The sequence below is a fragment of the Nerophis lumbriciformis genome, linkage group LG03, assembly GCF_033978685.3.
Source record: "Nerophis lumbriciformis linkage group LG03, RoL_Nlum_v2.1, whole genome shotgun sequence".
In the NCBI taxonomy this organism is placed as follows: domain Eukaryota; kingdom Metazoa; phylum Chordata; class Actinopteri; order Syngnathiformes; family Syngnathidae; genus Nerophis; species Nerophis lumbriciformis.
In genome coordinates, this window is record NC_084550.2 from 60122501 (window position 1) to 60149849 (window position 27349).

The 27349-nt window shown below is 38.1% G+C and overlaps 1 protein-coding gene across 1 annotated transcript in view; it reads right to left on the reverse strand.

Moving 5' to 3' along the window:
• asic1b (acid-sensing (proton-gated) ion channel 1b) overlaps positions 1 to 27349 on the reverse strand; it is a 481184-nt gene that overhangs the window by 419169 nt on the left and 34666 nt on the right. The window contains exon 2 of the mRNA XM_061940305.2: positions 19949 to 20144. Coding sequence (XP_061796289.1) covers positions 19949 to 20144 — 196 coding nt within the window. The remainder of the gene's footprint in view (positions 1 to 19948; positions 20145 to 27349) is intronic.

A 27349-nucleotide genomic window follows, 5' to 3' on the forward strand; every position in this document is an offset into this window, starting at 1 on the left:
TTTCTGAGTTGAATGAGCTGTGTTGAAGCAGCAAAAAAGGACATTATATTAAATGAAGAGTTTGTTTCTGATAGTTGATATAATAATGTAACTGCATCATAAAGCCTACATGAACTCCATGGTGTTCAGGGATGAATAGTCTCTCCTATTGCTATTGTACTATTTTTTTCAGCTATTGTTACATTAATCATTAGTAATGTAGCAGCTTAGTTTTGAATGGCAGGGTCCCTGCTATCACATGTTGATACAAATATAACATTTACATAATAAAAATCAACTACAGGCTTCACAAATGCTGTAATAAATTAAGCATGATGAGTTAAGCATATGTCAGCATGTGGCCCCACTTTTAACTCTTTTTTTCAAACGCTTATTGCAAACGCTTACTTACAGTAAATCATTAATTTGACTTTGTAAATCATTATTTTAGTATTTCAGGTAACTAGGACTGTTTTGTTTTTTGTTTTGGCGAACATGTCTGTTGATCAAATGCCGGCGAGGGCGGAGAAAAAAGTCCTCTACTTCTTGTGGTTTGTTTATCGCACTCATTAAAAACTTGATGTTGGTTCGAAGTACATTAACCACGCATCCCTACTCTACACCTCGAAACATAACTAAATGTTGCAAAATGGTAAAATCTCACCAGAAACCACCAAAACCTTGATATTGGTTCGAAGTACATTAATCACGCATCCCTACTCTACACCTCGAAACATAACTAAATGTTGCAAAATGTTAAAATCTCACCAGAAACCACCAAAACCTTGATATTGGTTCGAAGTACATTAATCACGCATCCCTACTCTACACCTCGAAACATAACTAAATGTTGCAAAATGTTAAAATCTCACCAGAAACCAATAAAACCTTGATGTTGGTTCGAAGTACATTAATCACGGATCCCTACTCTACACCTCGAAACATAACTAAATGTTGCAAAATGTTAAAATCTCACCAGAAACCATTAAACCTTGATGTTGGTTCGAAGTACATTAATCACGCATCCCTACTCTACACCTCGAAACATAACTAAATGTTTCAAAATGGTAAAATCTCACCAGAAACCATTAAAACCTTGATATTGGTTCGAAGTACATTAATCACGCATCCCTACTCTACACCTCGAAACATAACTAAATGTTGCAAAATGTTAAAATCTCACCAGAAATAATTAAAACCTTGATATTGGTTCGAAGTACATTAACCACGCATCCCTACTCTACACCTCGAAACATAACTAAATGTTGCAAAATGGTAAAATCTCACCAGAAACCATTAAAACCTTGATATTGGTTCGAAGTACATTAATCACGCATCCCTACTCTACACCTCGAAACATAACTAAATGTTGCAAAATGTTAAAATCTCACCAGAAACCATTAAAACCTTGATATTGGTTCGAAGTACATTAATCACGCATCCCTACTCTACACCTCGAAACATAACTAAATGTTGCAAAATGGTAAAATCTCACCAGAAACCATTAAAACCTTGATATTGGTTCGAAGTACATTAATCCCGCATCCCTACTCTTCATCTCGAAACATAACTAAATGTTGCAAAATGTTAAAATCTCACCAGAAACCATTGAAACCTTGATATTGGTTCGAAGTACATTAATCACGCATCCCTACTCTACACCTCGAAACATAAATGTTGCAAAATGTTAAAATCTCACCAGAAACCATTAGAACCTTGATATTGGTTCGAAGTACATTACCGGTAACCACGCATCACTACTCTACACCTCGAATTATAACTAAATGTTGTAAAATCTCACCAGAAACCATTAAAACCTTGATATTGGTTCAAAGTAGATTAATCACGCATTCCTACTCTTTACCTCGAAACATAACTAAATGTTGCAAAATGTTAAAATCTCACCAGAAACCATTAAAACCTTGATATTGGTTCGAAGTACATTAACCACGCATCCCTACTCTACACCTCGAAACATAACTAAATGTTGCAAAATGTTAAAATCTCACCAGAAACCATTAAAACCTTGATGTTGGTTCGAAGTACATTAATCACGCATCCCTACTCTACACCTCAAAACATAACTAAATGTTGCAAAATGTTAAAATCTCACCAGAAATAATTAAAACCTTGATATTGGTTCGAAGTACATTAACCACGCATCCCTACTCTACACCTCGAAACATAACTAAATGTTGCAAAATGTTAAAATCTCACCAGAAACCATTAAAACCTTGATATTGGTTCGAAGTACATTAATCACGCATCCCTACTCTACACCTCGAAACATAACTAAATGTTGCAAAATGGTAAAATCTCACCAGAAACCATTAAAACCTTGATATTGGTTCGAAGTACATTAATCCCGCATCCCTACTCTTCATCTCGAAACATAACTAAATGTTGCAAAATGTTAAAATCTCACCAGAAACCATTGAAACCTTGATATTGGTTCGAAGTACATTAATCACGCATCCCTACTCTACACCTCGAAACATAAATGTTGCAAAATGTTAAAATCTCACCAGAAACCATTAGAACCTTGATATTGGTTCGAAGTACATTACCGGTAACCACGCATCACTACTCTACACCTCGAATTATAACTAAATGTTGTAAAATCTCACCAGAAACCATTAAAACCTTGATATTGGTTCAAAGTAGATTAATCACGCATTCCTACTCTTTACCTCGAAACATAACTAAATGTTGCAAAATGTTAAAATCTCACCAGAAACCATTAAAACCTTGATATTGGTTCGAAGTACATTAACCACGCATCCCTACTCTACACCTCGAAACATAACTAAATGTTGCAAAATGTTAAAATCTCACCAGAAACCATTAAAACCTTGATGTTGGTTCGAAGTACATTAATCACGCATCCCTACTCTACACCTCAAAACATAACTAAATGTTGCAAAATGTTAAAATCTCACCAGAAACCATTAAAACCTTGATATTGGTTCGAAGTACATTAACCACGCATCCCTACTCTACACCTCGAAACATAACAAAATGTTGCAAAATGTTAAAATCTCACCAGAAACCATTAAAACCTTGATATTGGTTCGAAGTACATTAATCACGCATCCCTACTCTACACCTCGAAACATAACTAAATGTTTCAAAATGGTAAAATCTCACCAGAAACCATTAAAACCTTGATATTGGTTCGAAGTACATTAACCACGCATCCCTACTCTACACCTCGAAACATAAATGTTGCAAAATGTTAAAATCTCACCAGAAACCATTAAAACCTTGATATTGGTTCGAAGTACATTAACCACGCATCACTACTCTACACCTCGAATTATAACTAAATGTTGTAAAATCTCACCAGAAACCATTAAAACCTTGATGTTGGTTCGAAGTACATTAATCACGCATCCCTACTCTACACCTCAAAACATAACTAAATGTTGCAAAATGTTAAAATCTCACCAGAAACCATTAAAACCTTGATATTGGTTCGAAGTACATTAACCACGCATCCCTACTCTACACCTCGAAACATAACTAAATGTTGCAAAATGTTAAAATCTCACCAGAAACCATTAAAACCTTGATATTGGTTCGAAGTACATTAACCACGCATCCCTACTCTACACCTCAAAACATAACTAAATGTTGCAAAATGTTAAAATCTCACCAGAAACCATTAAAACCTTGATGTTGGTTCGAAGTACATTAACCACGCATCCCTACTCTTCACCTCGAAACATAACTAAATGTTGCAAAATGTTAAAATCTCACCAGAAACCATTAAAACCTTGATGTTGGTTCAAAGTACATTAACCACGCATCCCTACTCTTCACCTCGAAACATAACTAAATGTTGTAAAATGTTAAAATCTCACCAGAAACCATTAAAACATTGATGTTGGTTCGAAGTCCATTAATCACGCATCCCTACTCTATACCTCGAAACATGACTAAATGTTGCAAAATGATAAAATTGCACCAGAAACCATTAGTACCTTGATATTGGTTCAAAGTACATTAACCACGCATCCCTACTCTACACCTCGAAACATAACTATATGTTGCAAAATGTTAAAATCTCACCAGAAACCATTAAAACCTTGATATTGGTTCGAAGTACATTAACCACGCATCCCTACTCTACACCTCGAAACATAACTAAATGTTGCAAAATGTTAAAATCTCACCAGAAACCATTAATACCTTGATATTGGTTCGAAGTACATTAACCACGCATCCCTACTCTACACCTCGAAACATAACTAAATGTTGCAAAATGTTAAAATCTCACCAGAAACCATTAATACCTTGATATTGGTTCGAAGTACATTAACCACGCATCCCTACTCTACACCTCGAAACATAACTAAATGTTGCAAAATGGTAAAATCTCACCAGAAACCATTAAAACCTTGATATTGGTTCGAAGTACATTAACCACGCATCCCTACTCTACACCTCGAAACATAACTAAATGTTGCAAAATGTTAAAATCTCACCAGAAACCATTAAAACCTTGATATTGGTTCGAAGTACATTAATCACGCATCCCTACTCTACACCTCGAAACATAAATGTTGCAAAATGTTAAAATCTCACCAGAAACCATTAAAACCTTGATATTGGTTCGAAGTACATTAATCACGCATCCCTACTCTATACCTCGAAACATGACTAAATGTTGCAAAATGTTAAAATCTCACCAGAAACCATTAAAACCTTGATATTGGTTCGAAGTACATTAACCACGCATCCCTACTCTACACCTCAAAACATAACTAAATGTTGCAAAATGTTAAAATCTCACCAGAAACCATTAAAACCTTGATGTTGGTTCGAAGTACATTAACCACGCATCCCTACTCTTCACCTCGAAACATAACTAAATGTTGCAAAATGTTAAAATCTCACCAGAAACCATTAAAACCTTGATGTTGGTTCGAAGTACATTAATCACACATCCCTACTCTACACCTCGAAACATAACTAAATGTTGCAAAATGTTAAAATCTCACCAGAAAACATAGCTGGCAGGCATTTGCGCCGCAAAGATCCAAAGAACCATGAGCTTTTGGGAGCACTTGAGTGCACTGACAGGATGTGCTGTGTCGTACTTTACTTGTACCTCCCAAACTTTTGTGCCACAAGCATCTGCTGAAGGCTTCCCTCTGTCTGGTTTTATGTTTTTTCCCCCAGATGTCCCTGATGCACTTCCTCGCATTTGATTCGCCTTTCATGCATTTGGGAGGGGCTGAACATCGGTGGATTGTTGACTACTTTCTGGCTTATGACCAGTAATATAAACAATTTTATGGGAATTTTGCCTTTCATTTACAATCCTGAATTTTTTGCATTAAAAAAAATACATCGTGTCTCTCAATATGATTGTGAACGATGCGCAAAATCCCCCCAAAAAAGTGTAGTTCCCCTTTAACTGTCCATGTGTTTGGTCTGCTGGACAGCAAAATTCTACACAGCAGTCGCAGCTCGACAGAAAAGTCCATGGTCAACAATCGCTGGCCTTAAAGCATAAGGAACATCCATAATGATGGCTGGAAATAGACATATTTCAGCAGTGTTTTCACCTTGAAACACAATTGAAACCTAATTGCTTTGAATGGTCTCCAGAGCAGCCAGTGAAAATCGATCGCAATTGCCCAAAAATTGCTTGGAATTGTTAAAATATGTGGTGCAAAGAACTGAGTGTGCAAATAAGATCCAAGGTTATGGTGTTTACCTAGAAAATAATTAAAAAGAAGAAATTATATATATAAAAATGTATTATATATACAGTTGTGCTCATAAGTTTACATACCCTGGGATAATTTATGATTTCCTGGCCATTCTTCAGAGAATATGAATGATAACACAAAAACCTTTCTTCCACTCATGCTTAATGGTTGTGTGAAGCTCTTTATTGGCAAACAACTGTGTTTACTCTTTTTAAATCAAAATGACAAAAGAAAGTACCCAAATGACCCTGATCAAAAGTTGACATACCCCAGTGACTTTGACCTGATAACATGCACTAAAGTTGACACAAACAGGTTTGAATGGCTAATCAAGGTTCCAATCCTCACCTGTGACATGTTTGTTTGTAATTAATGTGTGTGTATAAAAGGTCAGTGAGTTTCTGGGCTTCTGACAGACCATTGCATCTTTCATCCAGTGCTGCACAGATGTTTCTGGATTCTGAGTCATGGGGAAGGCAAAAGAATGGTCAAAGGATCTGCGAGAAAAGGTAATTGAACTGCATAAAACAGGAAAGGGGTATATCTTTGCCGATCAGCAGTGTTCAAACGCTGAATAAGAAGTGGAAAATGAGGGATTCCGGTAGACCAGCAAAGATTTATGCCACAACTGCCAGGAAAATTGTTCGAGATGCAAAGAAAAATCCACAAATAACTTCAGCTGAAATACAGGACTCTCTGAAAAATTGTGGTGTGGCTGTTTCAAGGTGCACAATAAGGAGGCACTTGAAGAAAAATGGGCTGCATGGTCGAGTGGCCAAAAAGTTCAATTTTGGTCTCATCACTCCAAATTACTTTGTTCCAGAAGTTTTTCGGGCTTGTCTCTGTGTTGTTTGGCGTAATGTAAGCGGGATACTTTGTGACATTTGCGCAGAAATGGCTTTCTTCTGGTGACTCGACCATGCAGCCCATTCTTCTTCAAGTGCCTCCTTACATATATACACGTATACACACATACACACATATTACACACACACAAATACACTATACATAAATACACGTTTATAGACATATACACTTATATATACACTGTACACACACACACACACATACTGTACACACACAGTAATATATATACACAGGTAAAAGCCAGTAAATTAGAATATTTTGAAAAGCTTGATTTATTTCAGTAATTGCATTCAAAAGGTGTAACTTGTACATTATATTTATTCATTGCACACAGACTGATGCATTCAAATGTTTATTTCATTTAATTTTGATGATTTGAAGTGGCAACAAATGAAAATCCAAAATTCCGTGTGTCACAAAATTAGAATATTGTGTAAGGCTAATACAAAAAAGGGATTTTTAGAAATGTTGCCCAACTGAAAAGTATGAAAATGAAAAATATGAGCATGTGCAATACTCAATACTTTGAGAATGCAAATTTTGCATTTCCTTTGGAAATCGAGGTCCCAGAGTCTGGAGGAAGACAGGAGAGGCACAGGATCCACGTTGCCTGAAGTCTAGTGTAAAGTTTCCACCATCAGTGATGGTTTGGGGTGCCATGTCATCTGCTGGTGTCGGTCCACTCTGTTTCCTGAGATCCAGGGTCAACGCAGCCGTCTACCAGCAAGTTTTAGAGCACTTCATGCTTCCTGCTGCTGACCTGCTCTATGGAGATGGAGATTTCAAGTTCCAACAGGACTTGGCGCCTGCACACAGCGCAAAATCTACCCGTGCCTGGTTTACGGACCATGGTATTTCTGTTCTAAATTGGCCCGCCAACTCCCCTGACCTTAGCCCCATAGAAAATCTGTGGGGTATTGTGAAAAGGAAGATGCAGAATGCCAGACCCAAAAACGCAGAAGAGTTGAAGGCCACTATCAGAGCAACCTGGGCTCTCATAACACCTGAGCAGTGCCAGAAACTCATCGACTCCATGCCACGCCGCATTAACGCAGTAATTGAGGCAAAAGGAGCTCCAACCAAGTATTGAGTATTGTACATGCTCATATTTTTCATTTTCATACTTTTCAGTTGGCCAACATTTCTAAAAATCCCTTTTTTGTATTAGCCTTAAGTAATATTCTAATTTTGTGACACACGGAATTTTGGATTTTCATTTGTTGCCACTTCAAATCATCAAAATTAAATGAAATAAACATTTGAATGCATCAGTCTGTGTGCAATGAATAAATATAATGTACAAGTTACACCTTTTGAATGCAATTACTGAAATAAATCAAGTTTTTCAAAATATTCTAATTTACTGGCTTTTACCTGTATACACATATATACACACATATATATACACAAATATATACATATATATACACATACATACACACACACACACGTATGCACACACATCTATATAAATACACATTTTTATATTTATACATACTTATACATATATACATACATATAAATACTAATATACATACATATACGCACATATATATGTATACACATACATAAACATATATACATTCACATATATACACACACACATATATATATATATATATATATATATATATATATATATATATATATATATATATATATATATATATATATATATATATATATATATATATATATATATATATATATATATATATATATATATATATATATATATATATATATATATATATATATATATATATATATATATATATATATATATATATATATATATATATATACACACACACACACGTATACATATATCCAGTATGTATACATCTATATACATACATACATAATATGGATACACATTATTCACAAGAAAGTGATGGTTGCACCAGGCCGTATCGAATCCAGGCAGTGCTTGAACGTGAAAGTGTGTCGCCATGGTGACGTAGTGTGTGTATGCATGCTATGACAGCTTCTTTTTCATGGCTGGATGTGAAAAATAATCCGTAGATTATGTTTGTTCCACTTGTTATTATAACCACCCTGATGGTACTAGCGATGTTCGGTTGTGTCTACTACAAAAGTTTGTGACGCTTGTGTGTTTATGTATGTGTGTGTTTATGTATGTGTGTGTGTGTGTGTGTGTGTGTGTGTGTGTGTGTGTGTGTGTGTGTGTGTGTGTGTGTGTGTGTGTGTGCTTGCGCACGGGAGCATGACAGTTTGATGTTAACTGTCAAAAAAAATCTAATCAGTTAACGCTTTTCCATAAAATAGTCACATATTTCAATGATCACGGTCCAGATGAAATTGTACGTATTAAACTTCCAGGGTGTTAAAACACGGTCACATCATTAGACAAGCATGTGCATTTAATTTTTGATATTTAATAAGTGCTTTTGTCCTCATCTCAATGGATGTTTGCATGTGTCTCAACGGAATCAATCAGAATATATTTGATAGATTTCTTTCATCATAATAATCCCCTCAAATCCCCCCCAAAACGGATTAAATGGCTGGAATATAAAGACAATATAACGTGGATGCATATGCAAAAGTGCAATATATGTATCTGTACACTAACCTATTTATTTATTTATATCTGCACCTTATTGCTCTTTTATCCTGCACTACAACCAGCTAATGCAACATTTCCTTCTTATCTGTACTGTAAAGTTCAAATTTGAATGACAATAAAAGGAAGTCTTAAATAATTTTATGACTTGTGTGTTCACTGCAAATGCAACACAATATTTCACCTGTGGGGGCGCTGGACTTAGTCCAGTCCTCGAGGCGCGTAATAACAAAAGTACTTATGTACCGTATGATGTGGGATCTGAGGGCTCGTGCAGCCCTTTGAGATGCTTGTGATTAAAGGGCTATATAAATAAACTTTGATTGATTGATTGATTAATTGATGTCGATGGGAGAATACGCCGAAGGTCCGACTTGACATTTAAGGGTCTTAAAAGAAGGCGTGCAGTGACAGACTTAAAGGCCTACTGAAATTATTTTTTTTGTATTCAAACGGGGATAGCAGATCCATTCTATGTGTCATACTTGATCATTTCGCGATATTGCCATATTTTTGCTGAAAGGATTTAGTAGAGAACATCGACGATAAAGTTCGCAACTTTTGGTCGCTGATTAAAAAAAAGCCTTGCCTGTACCGGAAGTAGCGTGATGTCACAAGTTGAAAGTCTCCTCACATTTCCCCATTGTTTACACCAGCAGCGAGAGGGATTGGGACCGAGAAAGCGACGATTACCCCGTTAATTTGAGCCAGGATGAAAGATTCGTGGATGAGGAACGTGAAAGTGAAGTATTAGAGTGCAGTGCAGGACGTATCTTTTTTCGCTCTGACCGTAACTTAGGTACAAGGGCTCATTGGATTCCACACTCTCTCCTTTTTCTATTGTGGATCACGGATTTGTATTTTAAACCACCTCGGATACTATATCCTCTTGAAAATGAGAGTGGAGAACGCGAAATGGACATTCACAGTGACTTTTATCTCCACGACAATACATCGGTGAAGCACTTTAGCTACGGAGCTAACGTGATAGCATTGGGCTTAACTGCAGATCGAAACAAAAGAAATAAACCCCTGACTGGAAGGATAGACAGAAAATCAACAATACTATTAAACCATGGACCTGTAACTACACGGTTAATGCTTTCCAGCCTGGCGAAGCTTAACAATGCTGTTGCTAACGACGCCATTGAATCTAACTTAGCTACGGACCTCGACAGAGCTATGATAAAAACATTAGCTCTCCACCTACGCCAACCCTCATGTGCTCATCAACACCGAAGCTCACCTGCGTTCCAGCGATCGACGGAGCGACGAAGGACTTCACCCGATCATCGATGCGGTCGGCGGCTAGCGTCGGATAGCGCGTCTGCTATCCAAGTCAAAGTCCTCCTGGTTGTGTTGCTGTAGCCAGACGCTAATACACCGATCGCATCTACAGCTTTCTTCTTTGCAGTCTCCATTGTTCATTAAACAAATTGCAAAAGATTCACCAACACAGATGTCCAGAATACTGTGGAATTTAGCGATGAAAACTGAGCTTTTTGTATTGGATACAATGGCGTCCCAATACTTCCGTTGCAACCATCGACGTCACGCGCATACGTCATCATACCTAGACGTTTTCAACCGCAAGTTTCGCAGGAAATTTAAAATTGCACTTTATAAGTTAACCCGGCCGTATTGGCATGTGTTGCAATGTTAAGATTTCATCATTGATATATAAACTATCAGACTGCGTGGTCGGTAGTAGTGGGTTTCAGTAGGCCTTTAAGTTGACTAGAATTGATAAAATGCCCAAGATGCATAAATTACACAATTACGAAACACTTGCATTAAAATTCAGAACACACCATAATACCCAGCTATTATACACACACCAAAACAATGACTTGGCCTATTATTATTATTACACTTCCTTTGACTTCGGACTGTCTGATTGTGGTGGTCCGCTCCCTGTATGATCAGTGTCAGAGCTTGGTTCGCATTGCCGGCAGTAAGTCGGACAAGTTTCCGGTGAGGGTTGGACTCCGCCAAGGCTGCCCTTTGTCACCGATTCTGTTCATAACTTTTATGGACAGAATTTCTAGGCGCAGTCAAGGCGTTGAGGGGATCCGGTTTGGTGGCTGCAGGATTAGGTCTCTGCTTTTTGCAGATGATTTGGTCCTGATGGCTTCATCTGGCCAGGATCTTCAGCTCTCACTGGATCGGTTCGCAGCTGAGTGTGAAGCGACTGGGATGAGAATCAGCACCTCCAAGTCCGAGTCCATGGTTCTCGCCCGGAAAAGGGTGGAGTGCCATCTCCGGGTTGGAGAGGAGATCTTGCCCCAAGTGGAGGAGTTCAAGTACCTCGGAGTCTTGTTCACGAGTGAGGGAAGAGTGGATCGTGAGATCGACAGGCGGATCGGTGCGGCGTCTTCAGTAATGCGGACGCTGTATCGATCTGTTGTGGTGAAGAAGGAGCTGCGCCGGAAGGCAAAGCTCTCAATTTACCGGTCGATCTACGTTCCCATCCTCACCTATGGTCATGAGCTTTGGGTTATGACCGAAAGGACAAGATCACGGGTACAAGCGGCCGAAATGAGTTTCCTCCGCCGGGTGGCGGGGCTCTCCCTTAGAGATAGGGTGAGAAGCTCTGTCATCCGGGAGGAGCTCAAAGTAAAGCCGCTGCTCCTCCACATCGAGAGGAGCCAGATGAGGTGGTTCGGGCATCTGGTCAGGATGCCACCCGAGCGCCTCCCTAAGGAGGTGTTTAGGGCACGTCCGACCGGTAGGAGGCCACGAGGAAGACCCAAGACACGTTGGGAAGACTATGTCTCCCGGCTGGCCTGGGAACGCCTCGGGATCCCCCGGGAGGAGCTGGACGAAGTGGCTGGGGAGAGGGAAGTCTGGGCTTCCCTGCTTAGGCTGCTGCCCCCGCGACCCGACCTCGGATAAGCGGAAGAAGATGGATGGATGGATGGATGGCACTTCCTTTGATGACTTGTCTTTGCTTTGGGCTCAGTGGTATAAAAACAGAAATATCAGCAGACTCTGCAGCTGTGCGTTACTACTGACCCCCCACCAACACATACACACATACATACATCGTCGCCACAATTACTGCATTAACGGTGTTTCCAGCAGCTGTAAGCAGCTTTGGGGAGTAAACACGCTAGAAATACTACCTGCGTCGCATCAGATTGCAGATTGCGGCGAGTTGGAAGCAAATCATCCCCGTCGGTGCATGAAAGACTCGAGGGCATTTGGCGTACTGTGCACAGCCATATGGAAATTGTGTTCCATGTTGTGTTTTAGATATGTAATATATAGAGAATATATTATAGTATATATATCATCTTTTTGGGGGGGAGTATTTCACATGTAATAATAATAATAATAATAGATTTAATTTATATGGTGCTTTTGTAGACACTCAAAACTAATAAGAACCCATTATTCATTCACTCCACATTCACACCTTGATAGTGGTAAACTACATTTAATAATAATAATAAACACATTGATGGTGGCAAGCTACATTTAATATATGAAATTAACACATTGATGGAAGTAAGCTATGTTTGATAATAATAAACACATTGATAGTGGTAAGATAAATTTAATAATAATAATAATAATAATAATAATAATAATAAACACATTGACTGCGGTAGACTGCATTTATTATTAATGGTAAACGCATTGATGGTCATAAGCTATATTTAATAATAAAGACGATGGTGGTAAGTTATATTCAATATCAATAATAAACACAATGTTGGTGGTAAGCCACATTTAATAAACACATTGACTGTGGTAGGCTACATTTAACAATATTAAAAACATTGGTGGTAGTAGGCTACATTTAATAATAATAATAAACAATGAAGGTGGTAAGTTGCATTTAATAATAATGATAAACACATGAATAGTGGTCAGCTACATTTGATAATAATAAATACGTTGGTGGTAGGTTACATTTAATAATAACACATTGATAGTGGTAAGATACATTTAATAATAATAGCAACAAAGACATTGACTGTGGTAGGCTGCATTTTTTAATAATGGTAAACGCATTGATGGTCATAAGCTATATTTAATAATAAAAATGTTGATGGTGGTAAGTTATATTTAATATCAATAATAGACACAATGTTGGTGGTAAGCCACATTTAATAAACACATTGACTGTGGTAGGCTACATTTAACAATATTAAAAACATTGGTGGTAGTAGGCTACATTTAATAATAATAATAAACACAATGAAGGTGTAAGCTGCATTTAATAATAATGATAAACACATGAATAGTGGTCAGCTACATTTGATAATAATAAATATGTTGGTGGTAGGTTACATTTAATAACACATTGATAGTGGTAAGATACATTTAATAATAATAATAATAATAATAGTAATAATAAAGACATTGACTGAGGTAGGCTGCATTTATTAATAATGGTAAACGCATTGATGGTCATAAGCTATATTTAATAATAAAGACGTTGATGGTGGTAAGTTATATTTAATATCATTAACAAACAATGTTGGTGGTAAGCCACATTTAATAAACACATTGACAGTGGTAGGCTACATTTAACAATATTAAAAACATTGGTGGCAGTAGGCTACATTTAATAATAATAATAATAATAATAATAATAATATTAATAAACACAATGAAGGTGGTAAGCTGCATTTAATAATGATAAACACATGAATAGTGGTCAGCTACATTTGATAATAAATAAATAATAATAAATAACAATTGGTGGTAAGTTACATTTAATTATAATAAAAACATTGATGGTGGTAAGCTACGTTTAATAATAAACACATTGATAGCGGTAAAGATGCATTTAATAATAATAATAATAATAATAATAATAATAAACACATTGATGATGGTAAGCTGCATTTAATAATAATAATAATAAACATTACCTTTGGTAGGCTGCATGTATTAATAATAGTAAACACATTGATAGTCATAAGCTACATTTAAAAAACAAGTTGATAGTGTTAAGTTATATTTAATGTTAATAATAAACACAATGTTGGTGGTAAGCCACATTTATTAAGAAACACATTGACTGTGGTAGGCTACATTTCATATTAATAAAAACATTGGTGGTAGTAGGTTACATTTAATAATAATAATAAACACTATGCAGGTGGTAAGCTACATTTAATAATAATTATTAACACAATAGTGGTAAGCTACATTTGATAAATACATTGATGGTAGTAGGTTACATTTAATAATGATAAACACATTAATAGTGGAAAGCAACATTTGATAATAAACATGTTGATGTTTTGTAGGTTACATTTAATTAATAATTAATAATACTGTTAATAATAATAATAAACACATTGATGGTGTTAGTATTATTATTATTAAATGTAACCTATCATTAATAATAATAAACACATTGATGGTGGCAGGCTGCATTTAGTATTAATAAACACATGGATGGTGGTAAGCTACATTTAGTATTAATAACAGCAACATGGTAGGTGGTAAGCTACATTTGCAGCCACAGCTGCCCTGTGGCTAATAAATAGCAAACCACTGAGCACCACTGAACATTCATTCACATTCATGCACCAGTCTAAGCGGCACTGGGAGCAAGGTGGGTCAAGTGTTTTGCCCAAGGACACAACGGCAGTGACTAGGATGGCGGCAGCTGAATTCGTACCAGGAACCCTCAAGTTTCTGGACGGCCGCTTTACCATTTCAAACTTAATGAATAAAAGCTTTATTTTTGCTCAATCACGCTTGGAATAGTACAGAATGTAAAACCTTGTATTTATGTGCCTGCTTTCCAACTTGTCAACATCCAACAGTTTAAAAACAAAAACAACAACAATCTTTACAAGCTGAGCTGATCTTCACGTTTCTGGCACCGACACCACATTACCACCAAGCTGCAGTGTTTGTTGAACCAATTGAAGGGTGCAAACAGCGGTACAATTGTTTTGGTAGCATAAACACTCTTATAAACGTGAAGGTTCAACACTTATGTTGAGTGTGCTTTTTTAAGTGTTTTTTTACTCGGACTAGTTTTCCTAGCTCAATATGAGACCCAAAGAAAGTAAGTAGGAAAAAGCACCGTTTTTTAAATAAAGTGATATTCGGATTAGTCTCATTTAAATATACTTAGATTGCTTTCTTCCAAAGTTTTGAAACATTCAGGGAGTATCCACAGCGTTGTAGACACTGGCACCTCAACTTCAACAAGGTAAAGTGAGGCTAGTGACAATGTGTGCGGTGTGTGTGTAGTGTGGAAGGATGCAAATATGGTAAGAGTTATTTCTTTTTACATAGCCATGTTTAGAGTAACTAGTACTTTTCCTTTGTTTATTCTACCAGTCTCTCTTTGTTTTCAGATTGTCTGTTTGATGTCTCAACCTTGGAATGTGAAAACCTCCCCCATTGGTTTCTTATCAGTGTTGCGAGGGGGAGATGGGAGTGGTCTTTGTGTGAAAAGAGTGCGTTTTTCCCATGGAATGCCAGATCAACTAGAGCAGCCGATATGAATGTATTGATTACCATATTTTTCGGAGTATAAGTCGCACTGGAGTATAAGTCGCCTTTTTTGGGGAAATTTATTTGATAAAACCCAAAACCAAGAATAGACATTTGAAAGGCAATTTAAAATAAATAGAGAATAGTGAACAACAGGCTGAGTAAGTGTACGTTATATGAGGCATAAATAACCAACTGGTATGTTAACGTAACATATTATGGTAAGAGTCATTCAAATAACTATAACATATAGAACATGCTATACGTTTACCAAACAATCTGTCACTCCTAATCGCTAAATCCCATGAAATCTTATACGTCTAGTCTCTTACCTGAATGAGCTAAATAATAATATTTCATATTTTACGGTAATGTATTAAAAATTTCACACGTAAGTCACTCCTGAGTAGAAGTCACACCCCCGGCCAAACTATGAAAAAAACTGCGACTTATAGTCCGAAAAATACGGTAAGTTGATCTCCCAAAGCTTTGGTATAAACCTGAAAATATTCCAATTCTGTCTTGATGGTCCTTCTTACTCAGCATATATGTCATCGAAAGAACTTGGGATTGACCAGTAACTTAGATTCCCTGGGAGGAAGAACTGGTCCGACGCAACAGTAGGCAGGGCGTTTCGTTGTTGTTTAGCCTTCGTTATGCATTAAAAAGTTCATCCATCACCCCATTGTTATATTTGTTTGATGTAAAGTACTGTATAGTGTGCTTTTTTTCTGTTTAAAGTGTACAAACCACCGTAAATTCCGGACTATAAGCCGCTACTTTTTTACAAAGCTTTGAACCCTGCGGCTGGTTTATGGATTTTTCTTCGCTGACGGTCATAATGCAAATATTTTTTGCTTTTTAAACAAGCAAAGACACTGAATAGGTGTGTTATTGTTTGTGCTACGGCGCCACCTTTTTTTGTACAAGCCCGCTCACTGATGGTGCTGCAGTGCTACATTGTTCTACCGTTTAGACTGAGCTTTCAACCGGAAGAGTAAGTGCCGTTCATTCTTCTAGCCGTCCATAGCGTTTCTACTCGTATGGATTCTTCATTCATCACTCCAAGCAACATTTGTAAGTTTTACAATATAACAAAAATTGCTTATACTTGCTATACCGCCCCATGTGTGATGTCTGGAGGAGTGTTTCCATGTATATTTTGCATGTGCTATTGTAATGTAAAGAAGCTAGCATTGTTAGCATTAGCAACTATGCTAACACGTTTACGAGTGGCATTCTTTTTGTATTGTTTCAGTTTCACAAATTCCCCAAAACGTCACCTTATTGAGCCTGTTCAGCTAATTGGGGAGCTATCATCCACAGCCATGACGATGACTTCTGTTTTGTTTGACCATCTGTTTTGTTTGACCATCCGTTTTACTGCCGCGTTACAGACACCGTTTGGAAACAATTAAGGTATGTCAATAAACATTTACAAAATATTTCTGTGTGAATAACTAATTTCACACTGTATATGTATGTGGCTTATAGTCCGGTGGGGCTAATAATTAGATTCTTGTGGAATTTAGTGGGTGCGGCTTATACACCGGTGTGCTCTACAGTCCGGGAAATACGGTAACTAAAATATGAACTTTTGTCAAGGCTGGAAACCTATTATTCGTACTTACTTTTCCATCTACAAACCCTGTTTTTGATTGATTGATTGAAACTTTTATTAGTAGAATGCACAGTACAGTACATATTCCGTACTATTGACCACTAAATGGTAACACCCCAATACGTTTTTTCAACTTGTTTAAGTCGGGGTCCACGTTAATCAATTCATGGTACAAATATATACTATCAGCATAATACAGTCATCACACAAGTTAATCATCAGAGTATATACATTGAATTATTTACATTATTTACAATCCGGGGGGTGGGATGTGGAGGGGGCGGGGGGTTAGGTTGGTTTGCTATCAGCATACTTCAGTCATCAACAATTATATCATCTGAGAAATGGACATTGTAACAATGTAGGTCTGACTTGGTAGGATATGTACAGCGAGCAGTGACCATAGTGAGCTCAGAAAGCATAAGAACAAGTATATACATTTGATTATTTACAGTCCGGGGAGGTGGGATGTGGTGGGGGGAGGGTGTTAGTCTAGGGTTGTAGCTGCCTGGAGGTGTTCTTTTAGGGAGGTTTTGGAGGAGGATAGAGATGCACTTTCTATTACACCTGTTGGTAGTGCATTCCACATTGATGTGGCATAGAAGGAGAATGAGTTAAGACCTTTGTTCGATCGGAATCTGGGTTTAACGTGGTTTGTGGAGCCCCTCCTGGTGTTACGGTTATGGCCGTCTAGGGGTGTAACGGTACGTGTATTTGTATTGAACCGTTTCGGTACGGGGGTTCCGGTTCGGTTCGGAGGTGTACCGAACGAGTTTCCACACGGACATATTAAATAGCGTAACGTACGTTGTGTAAACAATGCACACCAAGGCACAACACACGGCATGCTAGCAGCTAACGGGCTACGATAGACTGACCATACGTCCTCTTTTCACCGGACATGTCCTCTTTTGCGTAGCTGTCAGGGCGGAGTTTCTTAAATGCCTCAAATGTCCGGCATTTTGGGTTAGGGTTGCGTGTATTTTCTATGTACGTTCAGGGTTAAGAAGGGGTTGAAAACAAAACAAATTGTGAGGGAGGGGCAGAGACAGAGAGAGAGAGAGAGAGAGTTATGATAAACGCGCATGCGTTGCCAGGCTCTGCTTTTTATCCACAGATTTATCACATTTAATTTTTTTATTATCTATAGCAGGGGTGTTTAAAGTGTGCCATTTGCGGCCCACAGCTAATGTTTTTAAGGCCCACGGTACATTCTAAAAATACTATTAAAATAAACAAAAACATAAAAAAAGTGAAATAAAAAATGTATTTTAAGAAAAAGTTGCAATGTTGACTAATAAAACAAAGCTGCTTTTTTTTCCCTTTCAAACTGGCATTGCTCAAAACATAATATTGAATCAAAATCAATGTTATTATGAATTATTGACCTATCCAAGGTTCCCATTACTTCACATCAAATATTCCACTAAGAAAAATATTTTCGGTGGAACATTTTGCAAATTTGGTAGATAAATAACTAGAGATGATAAATGCTTTTAAATGTAATATCGGAAATTATCAGTATTGGTTTTTTTTGGGGTTTTTTTTTGTTTTGTTTTTTAAATCGGTATCGTTTTGTTTTTTTAATTAAATCAACATAAAAAACACAAGATACACTTACAATTAGTACACCAACCCAAAAAACCTCCCTCCCCCATTTACACTCATTCACACAAAAGGGTTGTTTCTTTCTGTTATTAATATTCTGGTTCCTACATTATATATCAATATATATCAATACAGTCTGCAGGGATACAGTCCGTAAGCACACATGATTGTGCGTGCTGCTGGTCCACTAATAGTACTAACCTTTAACACTTAATTGTACTCATTTTCATTAATTACTAGTTTCTATGTAACTGTTTTACTTTCTTTTTTATTCAAGAAAATTTTTTAATTAATTTTTATTTTTTAAAAAGGACCTTATCTTCACCATACCTGGTTGTCCAAATTAGGCATAATAATGTGTTAATTCCCCAACTGTATATATCGGTATCGGTTGATATCGGTAATTAAGAGTTGGACAATATCAAAATATCTGATATCGGCAAAACGCCATTATCGGACATCCCTATAAATAACCCAAAAATGTATATTTTGTTTTTTGTTGTTTCTTACTGTACCGAAAATGAACCGAACCGTGACCTCTAAACCGAGGTACGTACCGAACCGAAATTTTTGTGTACCGTTACACCCCTATGGCGGTCATTTACGTTATGGACGTTAAGTCCGTATATTGAGGTTCCGCTGTAATGTTGTCTTCTCCTTTTTTGTGAATTAGGTCAATAAAATCCCAGGCTTTGTTAGAGAATGCAAGGTTTCACAATTTCAACAGTGGTACAAAACGCTTGGTGGAAATGTTCAGCTCTGACACACGCAAACACCACCATCACCGAGCTACGGTTCAACGTTCAAGCTCTCATAGGAGCGTTGCTTAACCTTTGAGAGACAGCCAAGTGTCACACACAAACCAGCAGATGCGTACATGCTTTGTATCTCAACCAAAGCCCACCTGATACGTAGCCTGTGGAGCACAACTGCTTTGCACCAATCTTCTCAGACCGTCAAGCAACCTCAATGAGCGTCATGGTCATGATGTTCGCATGTTTTAATCATCAACGCTGACCTTGCATTATGCACCGGGACACCCTTCGCCGGCCCCAGTCGGAGGCCAAGTAACGATCGGCGTGTCTGACTCACCACTTTGAAGTCTTCGGCGCTGCACTCCAAGCCGCGGTACAAGCAGGAGAGCAGCATGTCCTTGATGTCGTGGCCCGTCCGGTCGTAGAATTCGCGCATGTTGAAGGGGCGGGGCTTGTAGTTGTCGAAGTCGGCCCGCTCCTTCAGCACCTGCAGTACGTTTTCCTCCACCATGTGTGTGTCCCGGATCTCATACCTGGATAAAAGACTCTGGCATTAGTCGCCAGCAATTATAACACACTATTTTTCGGACTATAAGTCGCAGTTTTTTTCATAGTTTGGGTGCGACTTATACTCAGGAGCGACTTATGTGTGAAATTATTAACACATTAGCGTAAAATATCAAATAATATTATTTATCTCATTCACGTAAGAGACTAGATGTATAAGATTTCATGGGATTTAGCGATTAGGAGTGACAGATAAACGTCAGTGACGTGCGGTGAGGTTGATGGCTGGTGAGGCACTGACTTCATCACAGTCAGATTTACAAACATATGAACCCTAAAGAGTATCTTATTCACCATTTGATTGGCAGCAGTTAAGGGGTTGTGTTTAAAAGCTCATACCAGCATTCTTCCCTGCTTGGCACTCAGCATCAAGGCTTGGAATTGGGGGTTAAATCACCAAAAATGATTCCCGGGCGCAGCGCCGCTGCTGCCCACTGCTCCCCTCACCTCCCAGGGGGTGAACAAGGGGATGGGTGAAATGCAGATGACAAATTTCATTACACCTAGTGTGTGTGTGACAATCATTGGTACTTTAACTTAACTTTAACTTTACACATACAAACTGTAGCACACAAAAAAGCACATTTAATAAAAAAAACTTTATTATGGTCTTACCTTTACTTAGAAATTAAGTCCACAACTAAAGCCCTCACTTAAACTTTCCACGTGCAAGATTGAATCTATTTAAAAAAGTGTAACCGAGGGTTTATAAATGTCGCCTATACTGTATGAAACTACAAAATAAACACGGAGGCTCCAGTTTACACGAGGACCACTTTATTTCAAAAACCTCCGCTCCACTACAACATGTCATCACTTCCGCTCTTAGCGCCTTCAAAATAAGAGCTCAAGGCATATACTGTATAACAGCGCATAACAGGAACTTAACATCACAAAGAGAAAAGCCAATGAAAATACGTTACAAAAGTTATTTAATAAGAAGCCAAAAAGTGCAAAAACAATAATGTTCGTGTTGGAGGAGTTGTGAATTAGGTACACCTGCAGTCTGCAGGTGTACCTAATGTTGTGGCCCTGCAGTCATTCACAACTCCTCCAACACGAACATTATTGTTTTTGCACTTTTTGGCTCCTTATGAAATAACTTTTTTAAATAGATTCAATCTTGCACGTGGAAAGTTTAAGTGTGGGCTTTAGTTGATATAACAATTCTACGGCGGGGGTGCAGGAGGCAGGATTACTGGAGCCTCAGCCAGTGCGTCTTTTGCAGCCGTTTTATGATTGCTCAGCACAAGAAATACGTTACACACATACAGTTGTTGACAATATACACTGTACATTATATACCTCAGGTAACTAAACTATGGAAATGTATAATATAATTCATATAGCAATACAGTCTCACTGCACAGCAGGCCAGCAGTTAGCCGAGTCAGCAATCCATGTTGAGGCACTGAGTGACGTGCCTCAACTGGCTGCTGTTCACCGCACCGTCTCTTCTCAGTATTTGAACGGCAAATGTGAAAATTCAGCGATTTTGAATAAAAATAATCTAAAACTGGTGAAGTTAAATGGAAAATAACTATAGTATAATCACTGGATACATATAACAATATAATTAGTTTTTTTTCTTTTTACATTTTTTTTCTTTCCATGATGGCAGGTGAGGCCTCGCAAAAAGTACTAAAAGTGCCACTTTGCAAGCAGTGCTTTCAAACATTACTGGCTTAGATCGGTCAAAGGTATGGATGTGTGTGTCCAAGTTAGAGGAAACGGCAGGCTGTCTTCTTATAATGGATTTATTACAACCTTTGTAGGCTGGGTAATGTTTGCTGTGGTCTGGAACAACATGGCACTCAAACAACTATCAGAAATGCAGCCAATATTACATACAGATAATGTGTCATGAGTAGAGATGTTCGATATTATCGGACTGCCGATATTAACGGCCGATAAATGCTTTAAAATGTAATATCGGAAATTATCGGTATCGGTTTCAAAAAGTAAAATTTATGATTTTTTAAAAGGCCGCTGTGTACACGGACGTAGGGAGAAGTACAGAGCGCCAATAAACCTTAAAGGCACTGCCTTTGCGTGCCGGCCCAATCACATAATATCTACGGCTTTTCACACACACAAGTGAATGCAAGGCATATTTGGTCAAGAGCCATACAGGTCACACTGAGGGTGGCCGTATAAACAACTTTAACACTGTTACAAATATGCGCCACACTGTGAACCCACACCAAACAAGAATGACAAACACATTTCGGGAGAACATCCCCACCGTAACACAACATAAACACAACAGAACTAATACCCAGAACCAACGTTCCCTCTAAAGCAGTGATTTTCAACCACTGTGCCGCGGCACACTAGTGTGCCGTGATATATTGCCTGGTGTGCCGTGGGAAATCATGCAACTTCACCGAATTGGTCCAAAAAATATTTTTTGCAAATCAATAATCATAATAATGTGCCATTGTCTAGTGCCTGTGCTGTGTAGAGCTTGGCAGGGTAACCATGTAATACTCCATATCAGTACGTGGCAGCAGGTAGTTCATTGCTTTGTAGAAGTCGGAACGCGTCGAGGATTTTGTCGTGATCCCAATAGGCAGAGCACAGCGGGAGACAGCGTGCAGGTAAAAAGGTATGTAACGCTTAAACCAAAAAATCAACAAAAGGCAAGTCCCGCTAGGAAAAGGCACTGAAGCATAGGGATGGCTATGTAAAACAAAAGTAAAACCGAACTGGCTACAAAGTCAACAAAAACGGAATGCTGGACGACAGCAAAAACTTACAGCGTGTGGAGCAAAGACGGCGTCCACAAAGCACATACCGTACATGACATGACAATCAACAATGTCCCCTCAAAGAAGGATAGCGTACGCACAACTTAAATAGTCTTGATTGCGAAAACAGAGCAGGGGCGGGCAATAGCGCTCAAAGGAAGGCGTGAAGCTGCTACAGGAGAACACCAACAAAACAGGAAGGGTCACCAAAATAACAGCGCAAGACAGGAACTAAAGCAATACACACAGGAAACAACAACAAACTCAAAATAAGGCACGACAACCTGGTGGAGTTTAATTCTTTAACCTTTTCTGCTGGTGGTGTGCCTCCGTATTTTTTTTAATGAAAAAAAAGGTTGAAAAACACTGCTCTAAGGTGCGCGCCTGCGCAATTGCGCACTGCTCAAGCGTCCTCTGCGCACAGCAAATATATGCCGCGCACCAAATCAAATCCCATCTGAATTCTAAACAAAATAAACACGTTTATTCTGTGTAATTTTGCAATGCAACTCTGAGTGACAGTGACAACAAGCGGCACTAACGGTGTTCGTCAACACCGTTCAATTATTGTAACGTCTATCGAGATGCTCCGAGGACAGGAATTATATCCATCACTTTGAGCAAAACTGTTTATATTCGGCCATAACCACACCAAAACATGAGTAAAAAACTTCTATCTGGAAAAACTAGTCATTTTTTGCCGTACAAACCAACTTGTCATCTGTCACCAACACGCATACCACTAAGCCACTGGTGCGTTTATGGCCACACAAAAAGTCGGACAACTCAAACACCACACAAAGTTACACTATGACTCCTCAGTCATACGTGTGCTTATTCTACTGTCATTTATTATTAATGTTAATTTATTGATATTACTCATGAAATGCTGTTACTAGAGAAAGTTACTGGAATGCACACTTCATCCTATGCTTACATTTCATTGTGCAACATGAGAATGTTTAAGGGGAAATAAATGTGATCTCTGAAAGGGGTAAAAATGATTTCCAAAGCAGGACCCCCACCCACACATATTGTACAATACTAATCCATAGCTTATGAAAAACAAGATTTCTTTTATTTTCATTACAAGTGGGCCAAATCACTAATATTAGAAAATAATCTCATTAAAATGACTCCTCTCATTTGAGTGTTATTATAAAAGATTTGTTTGAGACAGGTGTGCTGCTGGTGATGTTGCTCACATGTGCTCCACTGAATGCTCAGGGAGTTTTTGTGTTTGCTCACACACATGAACAATTAGAGGGAACTTGCCCAGAACCCCTTGCAGCACTCTTCCAGGATGCTACAACAAGCTTTTGGTCTGGTTTGTACTGCATAAAATGACCAGTTTTGCTAGATATCATTTTTTTTACTAATGTTTTGGTGATGTGTTTATGGCCGACAATAAAGAGTTTTGCTCAGTAAAGTGATGGATTGAATTCATGTCCTCAAAGCGTCTCGACAGACGTTACAATATTTGAACAATGATGACGAAAACTGTTTTCTCTGTCGTGTCCGTGTGTCGGAAATTGATTTTGAATTTGATTTTGTGCGTGGCATAGATTTGCCGTGCGCAGAGGACGCTTGAGCAGTGTGCAATTGCACAGGCGCGCACCTTAGAGGGAACGTTGGCTGTATGTATACTTTTGACCCAGCAGATTTGCTCACATTTTCAGTAGACCCATAATAAATTCATAAAAGAACCAAACTTCATGTTTTTTTGTGACCAACAAGTATGTGCTCCAATCACTCTATCACAAAAAAATAAGAGTTGTAGAAATTATTATACACTTTATATATACACTTTACAAGTGTATGTCAACTTTTGATCGCGATTGTATACGCACAACTTTGATTTAGCTTTACATTTTCGAAAGCATGCCTTTTTGGAAGTACAGTGCAGAAAAAGGAACAATTCCAGCCCCTGAGGAAAAGTCCACCACTAGTCGTCTTCATCGGGACTGTGCATAAACCTGACAGCGGTCCACCAGTTCATTATTTCAACTGTTTCTCTTTGGCGAGTTAATTGTTCCGCCTGATAGCTACAATTGAGTGCAGTGGCAGGAGTGCTTTTGCAAAAGGAAGAAGAATAACCTTCCTGCCGCTGCAACACACACACACACACACACACAGAAGACCCTCCCGCTCTCCATAAATGCATGTATCGCTTGAAGAGGTGGTGCACTTCTCTCGACTGTCAGGAGCGGGACTGACTGACAGACAAAAAAAGTGAAGTGAAAAGTGAAGTTGACTCCAAAGGCCATTATCAGCCTACGGCACCCGCTCGCAGCCGTTTAAATTAACCCCAATTAACCGCCGCTCAGAGGACACACAGACAGTGACGGCCCCCTGCCGAGCAACTGGCCGCTGCAATTAAGGATGTTCGGATGAAGCGCAATTAAAATGCAATTTGGAAAAGTCTGACCAATTGAGTGAATGATGCTGTCACACGACAATAAATGAGAAATGTGGATGGTGACAGCAGAGTTATAATTAGTCACTGATATGACCACGAGCTCCAACAATATTTGCCCGTAAATCCTCATCTTTTAATTCTAATGGTCATACTTTGTCACTTGTTCGTTGAAAATACCTTGCAGTGAGGACTGAAGGATGTGTGTGTTGAATTAAAAAAAGAAACATTAATGCTTCAATAAATAAACTGGTGATGCATACTGTATACACCAAGATGATTAGAGCCCATTAATGTCTTTTTGACTAGAGGGCCACATTGGGCTTAAAAATAAAAAATTAAATTAAATTAAATTAAAACCATAAATATATACACACACACACACACACACATATATATACATACACATATATACACACACACATATATATATATACACATATATACACATAAATATATACACACACATATATATATATATATATATATATATACACATATACATATATACACACACATATACATATACATATATATATATATACACACACACATATATATATATATACACACACATATATATATATATATACACACACATATATATATATACATATATATATATACACACGTATATATACATATATATATATATATATATATATATATATATATATACACACACACATATATACAGGTAAAAGCCAGTAAATTAGAATATTTTGAAAAACTTGATTTATTTCAGTAATTGCATTCAAAAGGTGTAACTTGTACATTATATTTATTCATTGCACACAGACACAAATGTTTATTTCATTTAATTTTGATGATTTGAAGTGGCAACAAATGAAAATCCAAAATTCCGTGTGTCACAAAATTAGAATATTACTTAAGGCTAATACAAAAAAGGGATTTTTAGAAATGTTGGCCAACTGAAAAGTATGAAAATGAAAAATATGAGCATGTACAATACTCAATACTTGGTTGGAGCTCCTTTTGCCTCAATTACTGCGTTAATGCGGCGTGGCATGGAGTCGATGAGTTTCTGGCACTGCTCAGGTGTTATGAGAGCCCAGGTAGCTCTGATAGTGGCCTTCAACTCTTCTGCGTTTTTGGGTCTGGCATTCTGCATCTTCCTTTTCACAATACCCCACAGATTTTCTATGGGGCTAAGGTCAGGGGAGTTGGCGGGCCAATTTAGAACAGAAATACCATGGTCCGTAAACCAGGCACGGGTAGATTTTGCGCTGTGTGCAGGCGCCAAGTCCTGTTGGAACTTGAAATCTCCATCTCCATAGAGCAGGTCAGCAGCAGGAAGCATGAAGTGCTCTAAAACTTGCTGGTAGACGGCTGCGTTGACCCTGGATCTCAGGAAACAGAGTGGACCGACACCAGCAGATGACATGGCACCCCAAACCATCACTGATGGTGGAAACTATACACTAGACTTCAGGCAACGTGGATCCTGTGCCTCTCCTGTCTTCCTCCAGACTCTGAGACCTCGATTTCCAAAGGAAATGCAAAATTTGCATGGTTGGGTGATGGTTTGGGGTGCCATGTCACAATTTGGGGGCTCGTCCGGGATTTGAACCCGGGACCTCTCGCACCCCAAGCGAGAATCATACCCCTAGACACATACACACACATATTCAGGGTCGCTGGAGCCTATCTCAGCTGCATTCGGGCGGTAGGCGGGGTACACCCTGGACAAGTCACCACCTCATCGCAATATAATTATTAAAATTGGTTACTAAGAGTATGTGAAAGTTCAACTCATACCCTGTTTCCTTCTGTGACAACCCACTGAAGGTTTTCTATTCAATCAAAAATATCAAGCATCTAAAATGCACCAAAAATGGGTAAGACTGAAGGGAGCATTTTTCCCACCGTCCCTTGTAGTGGATTTAAATGGGGGTAATTGAGGTTTTTTTTTTTGTTTATTTGACAATTTGTTTGTTTTTTTAATATCCACAAAGTTCAATGAGCAGGTTGTGTTATTTGTGAC